At 41.7% G+C, this 17,599-nt stretch overlaps 1 protein-coding gene across 7 annotated transcripts; it reads left to right on the top strand.

The window, feature by feature from the left end:
• The first annotated feature begins 38 nt into the window (after positions 1-38).
• Positions 39-11,155, top strand: cep44 (centrosomal protein 44). Of its 7 annotated transcripts, none has more exons than XM_058386398.1 (12): positions 39-189; positions 497-606; positions 3,239-3,386; positions 3,551-3,697; positions 3,822-3,851; positions 5,076-5,171; positions 5,384-5,554; positions 6,981-7,193; positions 7,281-7,341; positions 7,770-7,849; positions 9,094-9,127; positions 10,692-11,155. In XM_058386398.1, the coding sequence occupies exons 2-12, from the start codon at positions 518-520 to the stop codon at positions 10,694-10,696; spliced, it is 1,074 nt and encodes a 357-aa protein (XP_058242381.1). In that variant the 5' UTR covers positions 39-189; positions 497-517; the 3' UTR covers positions 10,697-11,155. The 7 variants fall into 7 exon arrangements, with proteins under 7 accessions (XP_058242381.1, XP_058242382.1, XP_058242377.1 ...); XM_058386399.1 differs by having other exon boundaries at positions 40-189; positions 7,773-7,849; XM_058386394.1 differs by having other exon boundaries at positions 40-189; positions 7,773-7,849; positions 9,094-9,131.
• Positions 11,156-17,599: the final 6,444 nt, after the last annotated feature.

Below are 17,599 nucleotides of genomic sequence, written 5' to 3'. Positions count from 1 at the left end.
CACAAAGCGTGCTGAACTAAAATGGCGTCCTGGCGCTCTCGTAGTGCACTTCGTAGGGGGTAGAATATATTGCTTTATACACTAGTTAGTGCACTTATTTAGTGAACATTGTGCGATTTGGGATTGAACCCTTTTCGATTTTTTTAAACCCGTCCCGCTAAACGCGAATGATATTGAAGAAGGCTGAAAGTGAGTAATAATTGTCTTTTTTACTCGTTTTATCACTCCGCTAAGGTAATAAAGCTCAACTTTGTTGTTGGATTAATTACATTAGCTGATTTAACGCATTTCCTGGCTAACAGGCTAATTAGCTAAAGTGTGTTTGAGTCAGGAAGTTCAGCTTTCTGTTCAGTAAGGAGGAGTGGTCACGGATTATTCAGTATAAATTAATTATGGACATGTTTTTATGTAACTAAATAACTTTTTCCATTCAAGAAACCTAAGGATGTCACTGTTTTGGTGACCAGAGTCTCAATGCTTTCTTTTTCCTGTGCAGGCTAAGTAAAGAAGAAAGAAGATGGCTACAGGTGATGTGAAAGGAAGTCTCAGGAAGCTGCAGGCATCTCTCCGATCTGTAAAATACCCCAGAGATGTTGATTATCAAGGGTAGGAATACGGCTCGAATTTTATGTCAAGTGCAAAAGTCACATCTTTGTGATAATAGTGTTTGTAATACAGCTGAGTCTGTTTTCCGGTTGTTTTTTTTTTTTATTGAGTTATGGTGAAGGCACTAAGAGTACCAGTGTCTATGCTAAGTCGACTCGGAGTCGGTTCTTTGAGTCGGCTCTTTTAGATGAACGTTGAGAGCTGATTAGTGTACGTGAGCTTTCTTTTCACGTACACTCACTGAATCACTCACTCGTCAACTGAGTCATTTGCTCACTCGCTCACTGAATCGCTCACTGAGTCAAGAAGCTTTTATTGTCATTTTGTCCACATACAGTATCTCCCAAAAGTGAGTACACCCCTCACATTGTTGTAAATATTTTATCTTTTCATGTGACAACACTGAAGTAATGCCACTCTGCTACAGTGTACAGTAGTGAGTGTACAGCCTGTATAACAGTGTAAATTTGCTGTCCCCTCAAAATAACTCAACACACAGCCATTAATGTCTAAACCATTGGCAACAAAAGCGACTACACCCCTAAGTGGAAATGTCCAAATTGGGCCCAATTAGCCATTTACCCTCCCCAGTGTCATATGACTCATTAGTCTTACAAGGTCTCAGGTGTGAATTGGGAGCAGGTGCGTTAAATTTGGTGTTATCGCTCTCACACTCTCTCACACTGGTCACTGGAAGTTCAACATGGCAAAGAACTCTCTGAGGATCTGAAAAAAAGAATTGTTGCTCTACATAAAGATGGCCTAGGCTATAAGAAGATTGCCAAGACCCTGCAACTGAGCTGCAGCACGGTGGGCAAGACCATACAGTGGTTTTACAGGACAGGTTCCACTCAGAACAGGCCTCGCCATGGACCACCAAAGAAGTTGAGTGCACATGCTCAGCGTCATATCCGGAGGTTGTCTTTGGGAAATTAGACGTATGAGTGCTGCCAGCATTGCTGCAGAGGTTGAAGGGGTGGGGGGTCAGCCGGTCAGTGCTCAGACCATATGCCGCAAACTGCATCAAATTGGTCTGCATGGCTGTTGTCCCAGAAGGAAGCCTCTACTAAAGATGATGCACAAGAAAGCCTGCATACAGTTTGCTGAAGATAAGCAGACTAAGGACATGGTCAGAAGCATGTCCTGTGGTCCGATAAGACCAAGATAAACTTATTTGGTTCAGATGGTGTTCAGCGTGTGTGGTGGCAACCAGGTGAGGAGTACAAAGACAAGTGTGTCTTGCCTACAGTCAAGCATGGTGGTGGGAGTGTCATGGTCTGTGCATGAGTGCTGCAGGCACTGGGGAGCTACAGTTCATTGAGAGAACCATGAATAATGGAAGCATGATCCCCTCCGTTCGAAGACTGGGCTGCAGGGCAGTATGCCAACATGATAACGACCCCAGAGACACCTCCAAGTTGACCACTGCCTTACTAAAGAAGCTGAGGTGATGGACTGGCCAAGCATGTCTCCAGACCTAAACCCTAAGGTGGGGGAGTGCAAGGTCTCTAACATCCACCAGCTCTGTGATGTCATCATGGAGGAGTGGAAGAGGACTCCAGTGGCAACCTGTGAAGCTCTGGTGAACTCCATGCCCAAGAGGGTTAAGGCAGTGCTGGAAAATAATGGTGGCCATACAAAATATTGACACTTTGGGCCCAATTTGGACATTTCCACTTAGGGGTGTAGTCACTTTTGTTGCCAACAGTTTAGACATTAATGTCTGTGTGTTGAGTTATTTTGAGGGGACAGCAAATTTACACTGTTATACAGGCTGTACACTCACTACTGTACACTGTAGCAGAGTGGCATTACTTCAGTGTTGTCACATGAAAAGATATAATAAAATATTTACAACAATGTGAGGGGTGTACTCACTTTTGTGAGATACTGTATACTCAATATTGCCAAAAGTTCTGGGACCCCCCACCCCCAAAAATCATTGAATTCAGGGGTTGAAGCTTAATGCTTCAGCATACCAAGATATTTTGGACAATTTCATGCTTTGTGGGAACAGTTTGGGGATGACCCCTTCCTGTTCCAACATGACTGCACACCAGTGCACAAAGCAAGGTCCATAAAGACATGGATGAGTGAGTTTGGGGTGTAGAAACTTGACTGGCCTGCACAGAGTCCTGACCTCAACCCCATAGAACACCTTTGGGATGAATTAGAGCAGAGACTGAGAGCCCGGACAAAACTGACCATTCCTCTAGAAGCACATTTGTGAGGTCAGTCACTGATGTTGGATGAGAAGGTCTGGCTCTCAGTCTCCACTCTAATTCATCCCAAAGGTGTTCTATCAGGTTAAGGTCAGGACTCTGTGCAGGACAGTCAAGTTCCTCCACACCAAACTGATTTCATTATTTGATTCACTTACTGACACTCACTCACCCAGACCGCCCAACCACCCTCCCTCCCTCCAAGGCATTTATTCACTCACTCTATGACTCTTTCTCACTGAATCACTCACTCGGATGAGTCATCTAACCTCATTGAACCCACACTTATTTACTGTAAGACGTGAGCCACCAGAACATGATGGTGACGAAGAGCGCAGTAACCCGTCCCCTGTCCCCCAAAATCCTCCCGTCACTGTTAACTAGGTTGTTTTCCTCTCTGCCTGATGCAGCTTAGCTAAAGGAGATCCGTCCTGCTGTCTGCTCATCGTCAGCTACGCCTTCACCTCCTTCTCCACCTCCGTGGCTGAACACCTGGTGGAGTGCGGCATCGAGCTCACGGGAAAAAACGACCTGAGCTTCATGGAGTCTGTTTACAAGGTGAGTCAAAAGTTTGTACACCCTTTCACAAGTTGCTGTGATTGCCGTGGAATAATACACTCCAGACCTGGTCTGAGTTTTATTTTGTTAGCTAGATTTGGGCAGCAGCCACGTCTTGGTGATTTCATTGACTTTTTTAAAGTGTGTGTGTATATGTGTTTTAGGTCCTGCGTGATCTCTTCAGTTACAAACCCCTGTTGACTAAGCAGCAGTTCCTGGGGTTCGGGTTCGCCGAGAGAAAGATCGCTCTTCTCTGCGACATCATCGGCTTCGTCCTGGACAAACATAAACAGCTCACTAAAGGCTCTAAGGTGTGCTGTGTGTTGCATGCTGCTTCTGTTCGTAATTAACACTATATTAGGCTATATTAATATAAATTCCTTTACAAAGCTAACACAATCACAGGTTAGTTCTAATACGTTATTGTTTCTATAGCAACCACTCCTTGTGCGGCTGACGAGCTGCGTGAGTAACAATTAAACTAACGGATTTACATACAATAAACATACAGTATGGGGAAGCTTTCTGTAAAAAAGAAATTTATGAAAGGAGTCAACAACAGACTCACTCACTCAAACGGAGTCATTGAATTACTTACTCAGTCCTACTGATTCATACTGATTCACTTAGTCAGACTAACTCACTCTCCAAATCATTTATTCACTCATCTTTTTGTAGATGTAGACTGACTCACTGAATCACTCACCCAGTCACTAAATCTATCACTCACTTACCCTCTCACTCATTTACTCACTTACTGTCACTGACTGACTGATTCACTCACTCTCTATTTGATTCATTTACTGACACAGGCATGGACTCTGACTCATTCACACACTCACTGAATCACTCACTCATTGACTCTCACTGATTCCAAATCTCTGACTCACTCTCTCTCACTCACTCACTTTCCAAGTCATTTATTCACTTACTGTCTCTCACTCACTGAATCACGCACTCACCAACTGAGTCATTTGCACATTCACTTACTGAATCACTGAATCACTCATCCAGCTACCTAATGTATCACCCACTTACCCTCTCACTCTTTTACTCACGTGCACACTCTGTCAATGACTGACTGACTGATTTACTCACTTTCTATTTGATTCACTTACTGACGCTCTGACTCCTTCACGCACTCACTGAATCACACACTCATCGACTCACAGACTCACTCACTTACACTTTCACTCAGTCATTCACTCTGCAATTCATTTATTCACTCACTGGATCAGTCACTCACCAACTGAGTCATTTGCTCACTGACTGATTCACTCACTCACTATTTGATTCAGTTACTGACACACGCATTGACTCATTCACACACTCGCTGAATCACTCTCTCATTGACTCACTGACTCTAAATCTCTGACTTAAAATTTCTGACTTATTCACTCACTGACTTATTGAATCACACTTTGACTCATTCACACCCTCACTCACTCACTGAAGTACTTTCTGACTCACTGATTCATACGCTCGCTCTGACTCACTAAGTCAGACACAGTCACTCACTCTGTTCAACTCTGGCGAAATCACATTGATTATTTTCCCGTAACTTTGACGTAGTGTTTTATACCTTACTTCAATGTTTTCCTGTCGCTCCAGAGTGTAACACATGTATGTAATCTTTGTATGTAATCTGATGAATTGGCACTCACCGTGAGTGGAAATGTATATTTACAGCCTGTTGGTCCACTGAGAAGGAGGCTGTCTCGCAGCGACTCGAAATCTGTGGATTGTTCACCACCCAGAGAGATCCAGAGGACACCAAGGCAGAAAGTAAGCTAATAATAATAATAAAATCAATAAAAGATCTATAGATGATACAGACTGTCCCATAATACGTGCAATCAAATTATTTACAGTATAAAATCCTGCTTGATTATTATTATTGCATGACTCTGCCTCTACTCTCCGTCATACTGCATGACACCTTAGAAAGTTTTGTTCATTGTGTGTCGTTGAGGACAAGTGTGTTTTGTTCATTGCAGGTCGTTTCGAGCAGGTCGCTGGTGGAGAGGCACCCGAGTCTCCGATCTCCAGCGCAGGTCAGCTTCTCCTCAGACAATCAGCAGCTGAACGAGGATCAGAGGGAAAACGAGAACATGGAGGGAAGGCAGAGATCTCACGAACGAGATGTTCCTCCACCTCCTGCTCATACAGTGAGAATCTGCGTCACTGTATCCGTCACTGTCTCATGCAGATATTTATTCAGTCACGCACTGGGAAAGGGATTCATTTACATCTTTATCCAGAACGGCTTATAGTTTCTCATTTTATACAACTTGAGGGTTAAGGGACATGCTCAGGGGCCAGGCAGTGACCTGGGATTCGAACTCACAACTCTCCACTCAGTAGTCCAACACCTTAACCACTAAGCTACCACATTCCTACTATTTCAAAGAGATGACTTATGCCGGGTTCACACTGCACGATTTTCAAAGTCATGGGATCACGGTTGTTTTCACACTGCACGACTATCTGTGGTAGCATTCAGTCTCTGCTGTGTTCACACTGCACCATGGATCGGCGACAGGAGCTTTCACACTGCATGACTTCACAATAGGAAGAATCGCAGACAATTCTGTCTGGTCTGCAAACTGCGTTTCACAACCGAACGTACGCGAGAAGTGATAGGCCATGCTTGCTGATATTGTGATCTATAACTCCTCCCTGAACTTCCCTCTGCCCTGTATCTTGCTCTCTCATTGGCTGTAGGTCATCGCGATGTATTTTTCAGTCAGAGCTCCTTTCACACTACATGATTCGCAGACGGGTCCAGATATTTACTGTCGATTCTCTCCAATCACGCCTTTGATAATTCACACTGCGTGATTGTCACTCGCGTCAACGAGCCCCGGAGTCGGCGATTTCGCAAAATCCTGTCGGTGAGTGAAAATCAGGGCTGAAATCGTGCAGTGTGAACTGGGCATTAAAGAGAACACACTGAAACGACTTGAATAGATGCCTCAGAAAGATGATTCGAAGAATTCCCTGAAAGAGATGATTCTGAGCCGACTCTGAAGCGACTCAGAAAGATGATTTAGTGACAACAAAGATGGCTGAAAAAGACATCTGAAAAAGATGACCCACAACAACTTGAAGTGATGACTTAGAGAGACTTGTCAGAGTCAACGCTTATACAAAAATGAACAAAGGAGATGATTCTGAGACACCACAGAGTGCCGACTCCCTGAATCGTTTCTTTGACGAGTCTAAGTCGACTCCCTGAGCCGGCTCATGGAAGCAACTCGGGGAGTCGACTACGAGAGATGATTCAGGGAGTCGACTCCCGGAATTGACTCCCTGAATCAACTCCGAGAATTGACTCCCTAGGTCGACTCATGGAATCAACTTCCTATGTCGACTCTTGGAGAAACTGAACTCAGAGAAACGACTCAGTTGTGAACAACAAATCATGTGTATTGGGCAACTTGCTATTTAATATGTTCTCAAATGTCATGTTAATAGAATATTTACGCATATTTCACTCCCATTTCAAATCATGTCATGAATTATGAAGCTCACCTGAGTGTTAAACTCTACTGTACAGATAAAAGCCCACACTTGCACTATTTTTCCCTGTAGGAGTGTGCGTCAGAGAGCAGGTTGCGAGCGGTGGAGGCCGGTCTGCAGCAGTGTGTGTCCAGGCTGGAGCAGCAGCTGACCATGCTGGACGCCAGAGTGCAGGCGCTGGAGAAGAGCACAGCTGGAAAGATCTGTATAGAGCGCAGTGCGTGGGAAGAGCTGGAGAACCGGGTTCTGCTGCTGGAGACGGGACTGACGTTAACCCGGGCTCAGGTACAGAGAAAATACCCACAGCGATATATTTTGTTTGTACTTCGTTACTCAGAGGTGTGTAAAATGTGTTGATTCTCCTCTGTGTAGGGTTCGATGAGAACGGGTGGAGTTATGAGTGTGGAGAGGAGCCCACATCATGATGAGAGCGGTGAGGAATAGATGCTTATAATGAGTACTGGGCATGCTCAGATTTAGATCTCAACACTGATAATAGAGTCAAAGACTGGATTAGAATCCCAGTTTATATCCAGCGTTCCTGGGATTATACAACAGGAAATTGTTTTTCACATTTAATTAGTATTCAGTTTAAATAAACAACTAGACATCCTGGAATAGACGATTTCACACAAGAGCTACATGTTTGGATCGTCTTAGAATTGATAATATTTACATTTATTTATGATCCTCACATGCCTTGCAGTAAGCTATAACAAAACAATGACTCTGTAAAGTGTCACAGCTGCTAAATTATTTATTATTATTATTATTATTATTATTATTATTATTATTATTATTTTTATTTTTATTATTATTTTTATTATTATTATTTTTACTGAGCTTGTTCTTTTATGTCAGTAGTTACGGAGTGGGTTAAAGAGCCGGTCAGTGGTTCCACTTTGGCAACCTCACCAGGCAACCAATCATCGTCCTCAGAGGTGAGTTTCATCAGTCCATTCATTTATCCATCCATCCATCCATCCATCTGCTTGACCATGCATCTTTCCATACATTCTTCTGTCCAGTCGTGTAGCCATCTGTTCCTCCATTTAGTCGTCCATTTGTCTGTCTGTCCGTCCATCCATCCATCCCCCATTAATTGTTATTCACTACATCTAGCCCTCCTTCCCTCTATTTATCTGTACATCCCTCCATCCATCCATATTTGTTTTTAAGTACATCTGCCTATTCATTCATTTGTTAATCTGCCATCCATCCATCCATCCATCTATCCATCCACCAATCTATTTATTAATCTGTTCCTTTCTCCATCCATCCATTAATCTGTTCATCCACCCACCCTTCCTTTTATTAATCTGTCCATCCATCAATCCGTTTATCCACCCACCCTTCCTTTTATTAATCTGTCCATCCATCCATCCATCCATCAATCCGTTTATCGACCCACCCTTCCTTTTATTAATCTGTCCATCCATCCATCCATCCATCAATCCGTTTATCCACCCACCCTTCCTTTTATTAATCTGTCCATCCATCCACCCATCCATCAATCCGTTTATCCACCCACCCTTCCTTTTATTAATCTGTCCATCCATTAATCCGTTCATCCACCCACCCTTCTTTTTATTAATCTGTCCATCCATCCATCTGTACCTCCATCAATTTATCCATCCATCATTATTTGTTTTTCAGTACATCTGCCTATCCATTCATTTATTAATTTATTTATTATTTATTTATTATCCATCCATCATTGGGATGAATAAAGTATCCATCCATCCATCCATCCATCCATCAATTTATTAATCTGTTTATTCCTCCATAAATGTTTTCTGATTCTTATATCTGTCCAATAATTGGTCACTTAATGTATTTGTTCATTAAAGCGTCCATCCGTTCTTCTATCAGACAAACTAAACGCTCAGCATTCAGTATTATTTCAGCATGCCTGTTATTCAGATGCACCTAGTTTATAATCTTAGATTACAGATGGATATTTTCCCCGTTCCTTTAAAGTGAAGTGTTGTGCATTATATTAGATATCTGTGTGTGATCCATATCTACATCAGGAACCTTGTTAATGTCATATGACAGTACATTAAAGTCTGGGGTCCTGACGTGTTAAGAAGGTGTTCACGTGTAGGGTTTAAACTATTGTTTTTAGAGGAAGCTTGTTGTATAGTAATATAACAATTTTTTTTCTTTATTCCTCTTTTTTTAGGAGAATATTAAAGAGAGACTGGAGAGAATAGCCAGTATGTAAGTACTGTATTTCTTAAACAAATGCAAAATACATAAAATCTGAACAGTAGAATTATGTAAATGAAGTGAAATCTGTATTCACAGAGTAAAATCTTGTCTATAAACCAGCCACTAGGTTGCGCAGTAGTTATATTACCAGTAAACTGATTTGCCACGTGCAAAGCTGAACGTGATTTGAACTGGGTTTGAACCTTTTAAATGTTTATTCTTCGATCATGACTAATAACCAATGGCTCTTACTAAACATCTGTTCAGTGCTGAATAATAAGGAGGTTTATCTCTCCTCAATCAGCAGTCTGAGAATAGTTTTAATACTTTACAATACAAAATGTTTGTAATATACAGCCATGAGATGACTTTTAAGACATTTAAATAGACACGTGAACAGTTCCAGTATTCTCGTGATACGTTTCTTTCTATTTTTAAGCAACTTTAGCATGTTTACTGCTAGTCATATCGGACTTCCAGCTGATTCCAATATTGGGGTCAGAGCACAGGTTCAGTCATGACACACGGCCCCATGAACAGGGAAAGAGTGTTAAGGGCCTTCCTCAAGGGCCTGATGGTGGCACCTTTTCAGTGCTGAGGCTCCAAATCAAGAAGCCAGAGCCTTCACCCTGAGTGAGCTTTCACTTAGTTTCCCAAATATACTGTAGTGCTATAAAGCTGCTGGATATTCTGTTAGATTTTCTGTCAATAAATTGATATAGATAGGTATTTGTTTCCTATTAATCATGAAAACTCATGTTAACTGCTGTTATCTTTTATGGAGCCCCTCAAACCAACTGCAGCTGTTCCAGGTCAGTAGACTACATTATATTGCCAAAAGTTTTGGGACATCTGTCTTTACATGCACATGAATATAAAGGAGTTGTCCCGCCCTTTACAGCTATAACAGCTTCAACTCTTCTTGGAAGGCTTTCCACAAGGTTTAGGAGTGTGTTTATGGGAATTTTGACAATTCCTCTAGAAGAGTATTTGTGAGGTCAGGCACTGATGTTGGACGAGAAGGCCTGGCTCACAGTCTCTGCTCTAATTCATCCCAAAGGTGTTCTACGGGGTTGAGGTCAGGATAGTTAAGTCCACACCAAACTCACTCATCCATGTCTTTATGGACCTTGCTTTGGTCACTGGTGTGCAGTCATGTTGGAACAGGAAGGGGTCATCCCCAAACTGTTCCCACAAAGCATGAAATTGTCCAAAATGTCTTGGTATGAAGCTGAAGCATTAAGAGTTCCTTTAACTGGAACTAAGGGGCCGAACCCAACCCCTGAAAAACAACACCTGAATTCAGTGATTTGGAGGGGTGTCCCAAAACCTTTGGCAATATAGTGCATGTTGTCTCTTTGCATTAGATTACAGTGGATTGTTCAAATGCTTGTTTTGCATGCACAAACGTGCAGCCTGTGTAAAGCAATTTTGAGGTAATCTGGGGGGATTGTGTTAATTTTTAAGACCGATTTCACATACATTACAAATGGAGAAAATATTTGTTTTAATGCTGTGTTGCTTACACATGTCTGTGTTGTCTCTCTCTGGCTCTTGTTTGCTGTGTAGGATGAAGGACACGTCCAGCCTTTTGAAGAACATCGAGCCGACAATATGAATTTATGACAGTGTTTATGATCGGGTGTGTTTAAGACGTGTGAATGTAGAGGTGTAAAGGGAAGGAAAAACCTCCTCAGGGTCAATTGTATTTATTTATACCGGATAAGATGTAGTGATGATGTAAGCTGCTTCGTAGTTCATTTTTTTATCATTTTTGGATGTTTTTTTTTAACGCAATGTGACTTTGTATTCATGCTGGAACTGCATTTCTCTGTGACTGAGGTTAAACGTCATTGAAGTCCTTTGTCCAGTAGATGTCCCTGTAACACTGTACGTCAGATTCACGTGCCTCTGCTGACCTCTGCGGTCCGTGATATGCATTACCACGATGTTCTCACGCGCCGAGATGAAAACATGCTGTATTTTTTTTCTATCAGCCTGGCTTTCAGATCAAGTAAAAACCACAGAAGTGATGAATGATAGTGTGTTAAAGTCTGTGTGTGTGTTTATATACTCGGCTCGATGTGTGCATTAAACCAGTGTGTTCTCTCTCTATAGGCTTGCACATTCGAACAAAATTCCCCAAGGCATTTTCAGTAAAGAATGTCAAAGCCTATTATTATGTCTTCTAATGCACACGGTTTAAAGCAAAGCAGTCGCATTGTATGGTACTTTAAAATGATTTGGAGAGCTTTACAAAATTCATAGCTATAGCAAGGCAAATAGGCCACATAAGACAAGTCTAAACGGTTTACAGTAGACTCCGAAATGTCCTTTTTAACACAAATACAGGAAGAGACTTGTAGCATGTTGTTCTCTCTAGGGCAGATGTCAGAAAATATTAATTGTAAGTGTGCCAATAATTTTGAAACCAACATTTCATAGAAAATAATCCACTTCCTGGAAGGAAAAAAAAAACACCTCCCATTCGTTTGTGTGTAAATAAATGTTAAAATTAAATGTTAAAAGTAAACATAAACAGCGAATCACGATGAAGTTTGTTGGTAAAAGATTTTAGTACAACTTAAAGAATTCTGAACAGATTTTTTCCTGCAGATATAAAAATGTTCACAGTTCCTGTGTTCCTGATATCCACTGGAACATTCTTCCAGAGTTTAGCAACAACCGGGACAACAAAACACGTCTTCAGAGGCCCCGGGGGTTTATACAATGTCCACACAGATGTTGGTTCACAAAGCTTTACTGTTTTATCAATGTTTAACCTTCTCGTGTGTGTGTGTGTGAAGCGTTCTCTCTGTAGAACTAGATCCCAGTGGACCTTAAACCTCTTGTAGATTCAGCTTAATAATAATTACACGATTTAAATATCACTGGTATATTGTGGATTTAGGAGTAATGCCAGAAAATCATCATCTCTCACAGCCTCAGGGGTTTCTGGTTTGATCCAGATCTCAGGTCACAACTGTCCATCTCTCACTGTGTTCCATCACCACCATGTTAGTGTGTATAAGTGTTCAGCTATAAACATCTGAAACGTCTGTAGTGCCAGACGTTTTGGGACACCTCTCCAAATCATTGAGTTCAGGTGTTGTTTTTCAGGGGTTGACCTTGGGCCCATTCCTCTAGAAGAGTATTTGTGAGGTCAGGCACTGATGTTGGACGAGAAGGTCTGGCTCACAATCTCCGCTCTAATTCATCCCAATGGTGTTCTATCAAGGTTGAGGTCAGGACTGTGCAGTGGTGTGCAGTCATGTTGGAACAGGAAGGGGTCATCCCCAAACTGTTCCCACAAAGCATGAAACTGTTCAAAATGTCTTGGTATGAAGCTGAAGCATTAAGAGTTCCTTTCACTGGAACACAACCCCTGAAAAACAACACCTGAATTCAGTGATTTGGAGGGGTGTCCCAAAACTTTTGGCAATATAGTGAAGCTGACCTAGCACTCTATATAGACAAAAGTTTGTGAACAGTTCACCATTTCACTTATGCGTTTGTCAAATATCTCCTTCCAGAGTTTGTTCTTATAATACCCTCTACTTTCTGGGAATGCTTCCAACTAGATGTTGGAGTGTTGCTGTGGGGATTTGTGTTCATTCAGTTTATCCACAAGAGCATTACTGAGATCAGACTGTGATGTAGAGATGTTTAGGAGACTCCATTTCCAGTTCATCCCAGTGAGGTTGAGTCAGAGTCAGCCTGTGCAGGACACTCAGGTCCTTCCACTCCAACCTGAACCTCCACACCATGTCTTCATGGAGCTCAGAGGTTTTGTCATGCTGGAACAGGGTCTTTTAGTTTCAGGGAAGTGGCAGTTTGGAGATGGTGATGGTCAGGGGTGCACATACTTTTGGCTATATAGTGTATAATTGAGCTCTTGAATATGTTTAAAGGCTTATCAGTTTCCGGTAGAACGATTGGCCGTTGTGTAGATGTTTTGAACGCTCTGATATCCCCAGGAAAGCTCTGCCCCCTTACCTCATTTCAGATTACTAATATTTAGGCTCTTTAAGTTCATCTCTGTTAAATGAAATTGATCTGAATATGTTTGATATAGGCAGCACTACATGTGTTATACAGTGAATATTAATTTTGTGTGTTTATTGCTGAAAATTTGCAAATTTAAAAGGAAATAAAGATGGGGGGGTGGCTGAAGATCTGACAGAAAAACCTCATGATGCTGGCCATGTGGAAGCACTTAACAGTTTCTATGAGATCCAAAATGTGATGTTATTTTAATACACACTCTGTTTTCAATCACTTCCCCTGTTCCCTGTTCCTGAGCCTGATTCATTATTCCTCTGCAGGTTTGACAGGTCTGTTAAGATGCTCGTGGGTTTCTATTGTAACTGCTCATATACAGGGACTTTCACAATGTACAGCCCACGTCTACGATTAAACATGAACAGATTGTACTTGTATAGTGACTGATATGATGACGCTTTCTTAAGGAAGGAGTCTTTTTTTAAATGTCTTTTTAACCTCAGAAGAGAAGAAAAGCTGTAACCTGTGTTGTTTTTAATAAACAGATAAAAAATATATACTCTACTCACAAAAAGTTAAGGATATTTGGCTTTTGGGTGAAATTTATGGAAAATGTAAAATGTTCATGCTACAGTAATAATATAATATGTAGGGCATTTAAGTAGAAGCATGCAATGGTGATTTCCTCATCTCAAACAATTTATTGAAACAAAAGCCAACAGCAGTGGTGGGTATACCACAACAAAAAATGTCAATGTCTCAATAATTTGTCATGTGCCCTTGACCATCAATTACAGCTTGACAACGACGTCTCACGCTGTTCACGAGTCGACTTATTGTCTGCTGAGGCATGGCATTCCACTCTTCTTGAAGGGCGGACCTCAGGTCATTGAGGTTCTGGGGTGCAGGGTTACGAGCCTCTACAGGGTGACTCGGCTGATCCCATAGGTTTTCTATGGGATTCAGGTCTGGAGAAAGTGCAGGCCACTCCATTTGAGGTACCCCAGCCTCCAGCAGCTGTTCTCTAATGATGTGACCTCGATGAGCTGGAGCATTGTCGTCCATGAAGATGAAATTAGGCCTGTGTTGTTCATGCAGGGGCACAATGACTGGATTAATGATGTTATTCAGGTAGTATTGGCTTGTCACTGTACCATTCACAAGATGTAGGGCAGTTCTGTATTGAGTGGACACACCTGAGCAGACTGTAACACCACCACAACAGTGGCTGATGCATAGCGCTCTCCTTGACGTCTCCAACATAGTTGGCGGCCATCATTTCTGCTCAATCGACTTTCATCAGAGAACAGCACTGAGGCCCACTGGTCCCTCGTCCAGCGTAAATGCTCCCTGGCCCGACGCCTGTGCCTGGTGGTGTGGTCAGGTACCATTGCAGGTCATCTAGCACGCAGACCATGCTGATGTAAATGGTTTCGAATGGTCTGATGTGACACTTGGGTGCGTCTCACCTCCCTTAAATGTGCCTGGAGTTGAGTGGCATTCATCATCCGGTTCTGCAGGGCACTGTTCACAATGAAGCGGTCATCAACGTGGGATGTGGCCAAAGGACGTCCACTTCTATGCCTTTCTGTGACTCTTCCAGTCTCTCTGTATTTCCGTCGCAACCTGCTGATGACACTCTGACACTCTAAACTCAGTGGCCATTTCCCTCTGAGAACATCCTGTTCTCTCAATGGCGAGGTACTGTTGATCAGTTGTTAGGTGTGGTCTTGGTCTCATGATGTCAAAATGTGAACAGCATGATGAAGAGGACTGTTTAAATACCAAGTCTAATTGAACCAGAAAATTTATTGGTCGATTCATGGATCAAACACCAGTTGTGAATTTTGCCGTTAAGCACCTTGTTAGAGAACAGCAAGTTATGCAAAAAGTACTGAAACACTGAACAGTTGGACATGTGCATTCAAAAGTGTAGAGAAGGTCAAATTAAGTTCACCTGTGAAGGTTATAGTGCATTTTAGGTGCATCCTGAAATTTCACCCGAAAGCTGAATATCCTTAACTTTTTGTGAGTAGTGTATGTGTGATTGTTTACATAATGAAATGGGCAAATTTCTGTGGTATAAAACACATTGGTATATGCTGTTACGGGATAAGATCAGTAATTCCACTTCATGCTGTTGATTAGTTTCTCACAAACGCACAACCCTAAGTCTTTTATTCCTTACTAACATGCTGTTAAGGCTTTCCATCGTCACAAATATTTCTTCAAAGGGTAAGCATCCATCCAGCTATTCCTAATTAGGGTTTATTCTATTAGCCTATCCCAGCACACATTGGGTGAAAGGCAGGAGTACACCCTGGACAGGTTGCTAGTCCATCACAGGGCCACACATATAGACAGACAACCACACACAATATTGAATTACCAATCAACCTAATGAACATGTTTTTGGACTGCGGGAGGAAACCCGCACAGGCACAGGGAGAACATGCAAACCCGGGATTCGAACCCAGAACCGGCTTGTTGTGAGGCAACAGTGCCTACCACTAAACCACCATGATGCCTCATGCTCATGGAAAATTCTTCATCTCCTCCAGCTGTGGGGTGCATGGAATTTTCTCTTCAGTTTTTTATTTCAAACTAAAGTACATGTTTAATTTGAAACCAAAATCTTGACCCACATTACTGTAAAAACGGTCAACGATTAAGTCCCGAGTCGTCCTGAGTATAGTTTAGTAATGATTGACACTCAAGGCCCGAAGTGTGAGCACTGAACCGGAGCTGGAGCTCCACGAAGCGTTCCTGTCAGCACGACTGAGCTTAAACGATGATCCGATTAAATATTATATCTTCAGCGTACCATGCTGGATGGATGTGCTACCTCCTGACTATTTTATTCAAACAATATAATAATTACCTCTTGAGTGAAATCATGGTAAAACGGTAACTTTCAGACAATCTGGAACAGAGTGTGTAAGTGAAAAACATTTACATGCCTGTGAAGTAATACCTGAAAGACTGCTTAACAGGTCCAGACTGACCTCAGGTATAAAAAATGCAGCTCATAAACTGAAAGGCATTTTACATAATCAAAAGAAATCAAAGCATGTGTGTATTAGAGACCAAGCCGTTAATACTGGAAATTAACAGGTTTCAGATTGCGTAAGAAACAAACCAGTTAGTCCAGGTTAGAACACACACACAAACAAACACACACACACACACACACACAGGAATTTTCCAGCCTAAACAATCATGTGTGTTTTTTTCCCCGAGGCGTCGTGTGTACGTCTATTTGATGTGGTTCATCTGCGGAATGAACAGTGCATCATAAAAATGATATTATTATATAAAATAGAAAACACAGTAGCAGAGGTCAGGAGTAAATAAATAAATAAATGATCCTTGTTATATTTCTGTCATTTATTCATTTTCTTCTAGATGCTTCCAGATTAAGTGGAAGGTTTGTAAAAGCAAACTATGACCAATGCAACTTATTGGTTTCGCATCTTATATGAAGTGTTTTATTCCTGTTCTACCACAGTGATTTGTTTACTATAACAGGTTTTAATTAATTAATGAGCAATTCATAATTTTTTTTTATCCGTTCAGAGCTAGACTTGATGTTATTCTGTGCAAATAATAGCGGATATAAACATTTATTCCATCCACCAGCAAACTCTGAACAACTCAACTTAATTAAGATATAAAATGAAAAAGAGTGAGGGTAGCCCTGGTGGCTTAGTGATCAGCACTGTTGCCTCACAAGAAGAAGGTCCTGGGTTCGAATCCTGTGTTCGAACAGGCAGGGGCCTTTCTGTGTGGAGTTTGCATGTTCTCCCCATGCCTGCGTGGGGGTCTCCGGTTTCCTCCCACAGTCGAAAAACATGTACATTAGGTTGATTGGTGATTCTAAATTGCCCATAGGAGTGAGTGTCTATATACACTACCAGTCAAAAGTTTGGCCACACCTTCTAATTCAATGTTTTTTGTTTAGTGACTTATTTTCTACATTCTAGAACAATACTGGAGATTTCAAAACTATGGACTTAAGTAATCCATATGTAACGACAACAAAAAACAGTCAGTTGTTATTTTAAGACACGAAGGTCAGGTGTTCTGGAATAGTTCTTGCAAGAACAGTATTGTCAAGTGCATTTGCAAAACCCATCAAGCACCATGAAGAAACTGGTTCACATGAAGACCATCCCAGTAAAGCAAGACCAAAACTGACCTCTGCTGCAGAGGAGAAGTTCATTTAGAGTGACCAGCCTCAGAAATCACCAATTAACAGCACCTCAGATTAGAGGCGTTATGAAGGCTTTACAGAGCATCAGTAGCAGACATATCTCAATATCAACTGTTCAGAGGACATTATTGTGGATTTCGGCCGCCTTCAGCATTGTTTTACAATGTAGAAAGAAATAAACATCAGGAAAGACCATGGAATTAGAAGGAGTGTCCAAACTTTTGACTGGTAGTGTATGTGGCCCTGTTATGGAGTGGTGACC

This window comes from Hemibagrus wyckioides, linkage group LG03 (assembly GCF_019097595.1).
Source record: "Hemibagrus wyckioides isolate EC202008001 linkage group LG03, SWU_Hwy_1.0, whole genome shotgun sequence".
NCBI lineage: Eukaryota > Metazoa > Chordata > Actinopteri > Siluriformes > Bagridae > Hemibagrus > Hemibagrus wyckioides.
Note: the sequence above shows the minus strand (reverse complement) of the source record. Positions and strands in the feature narration are given on the sequence as shown.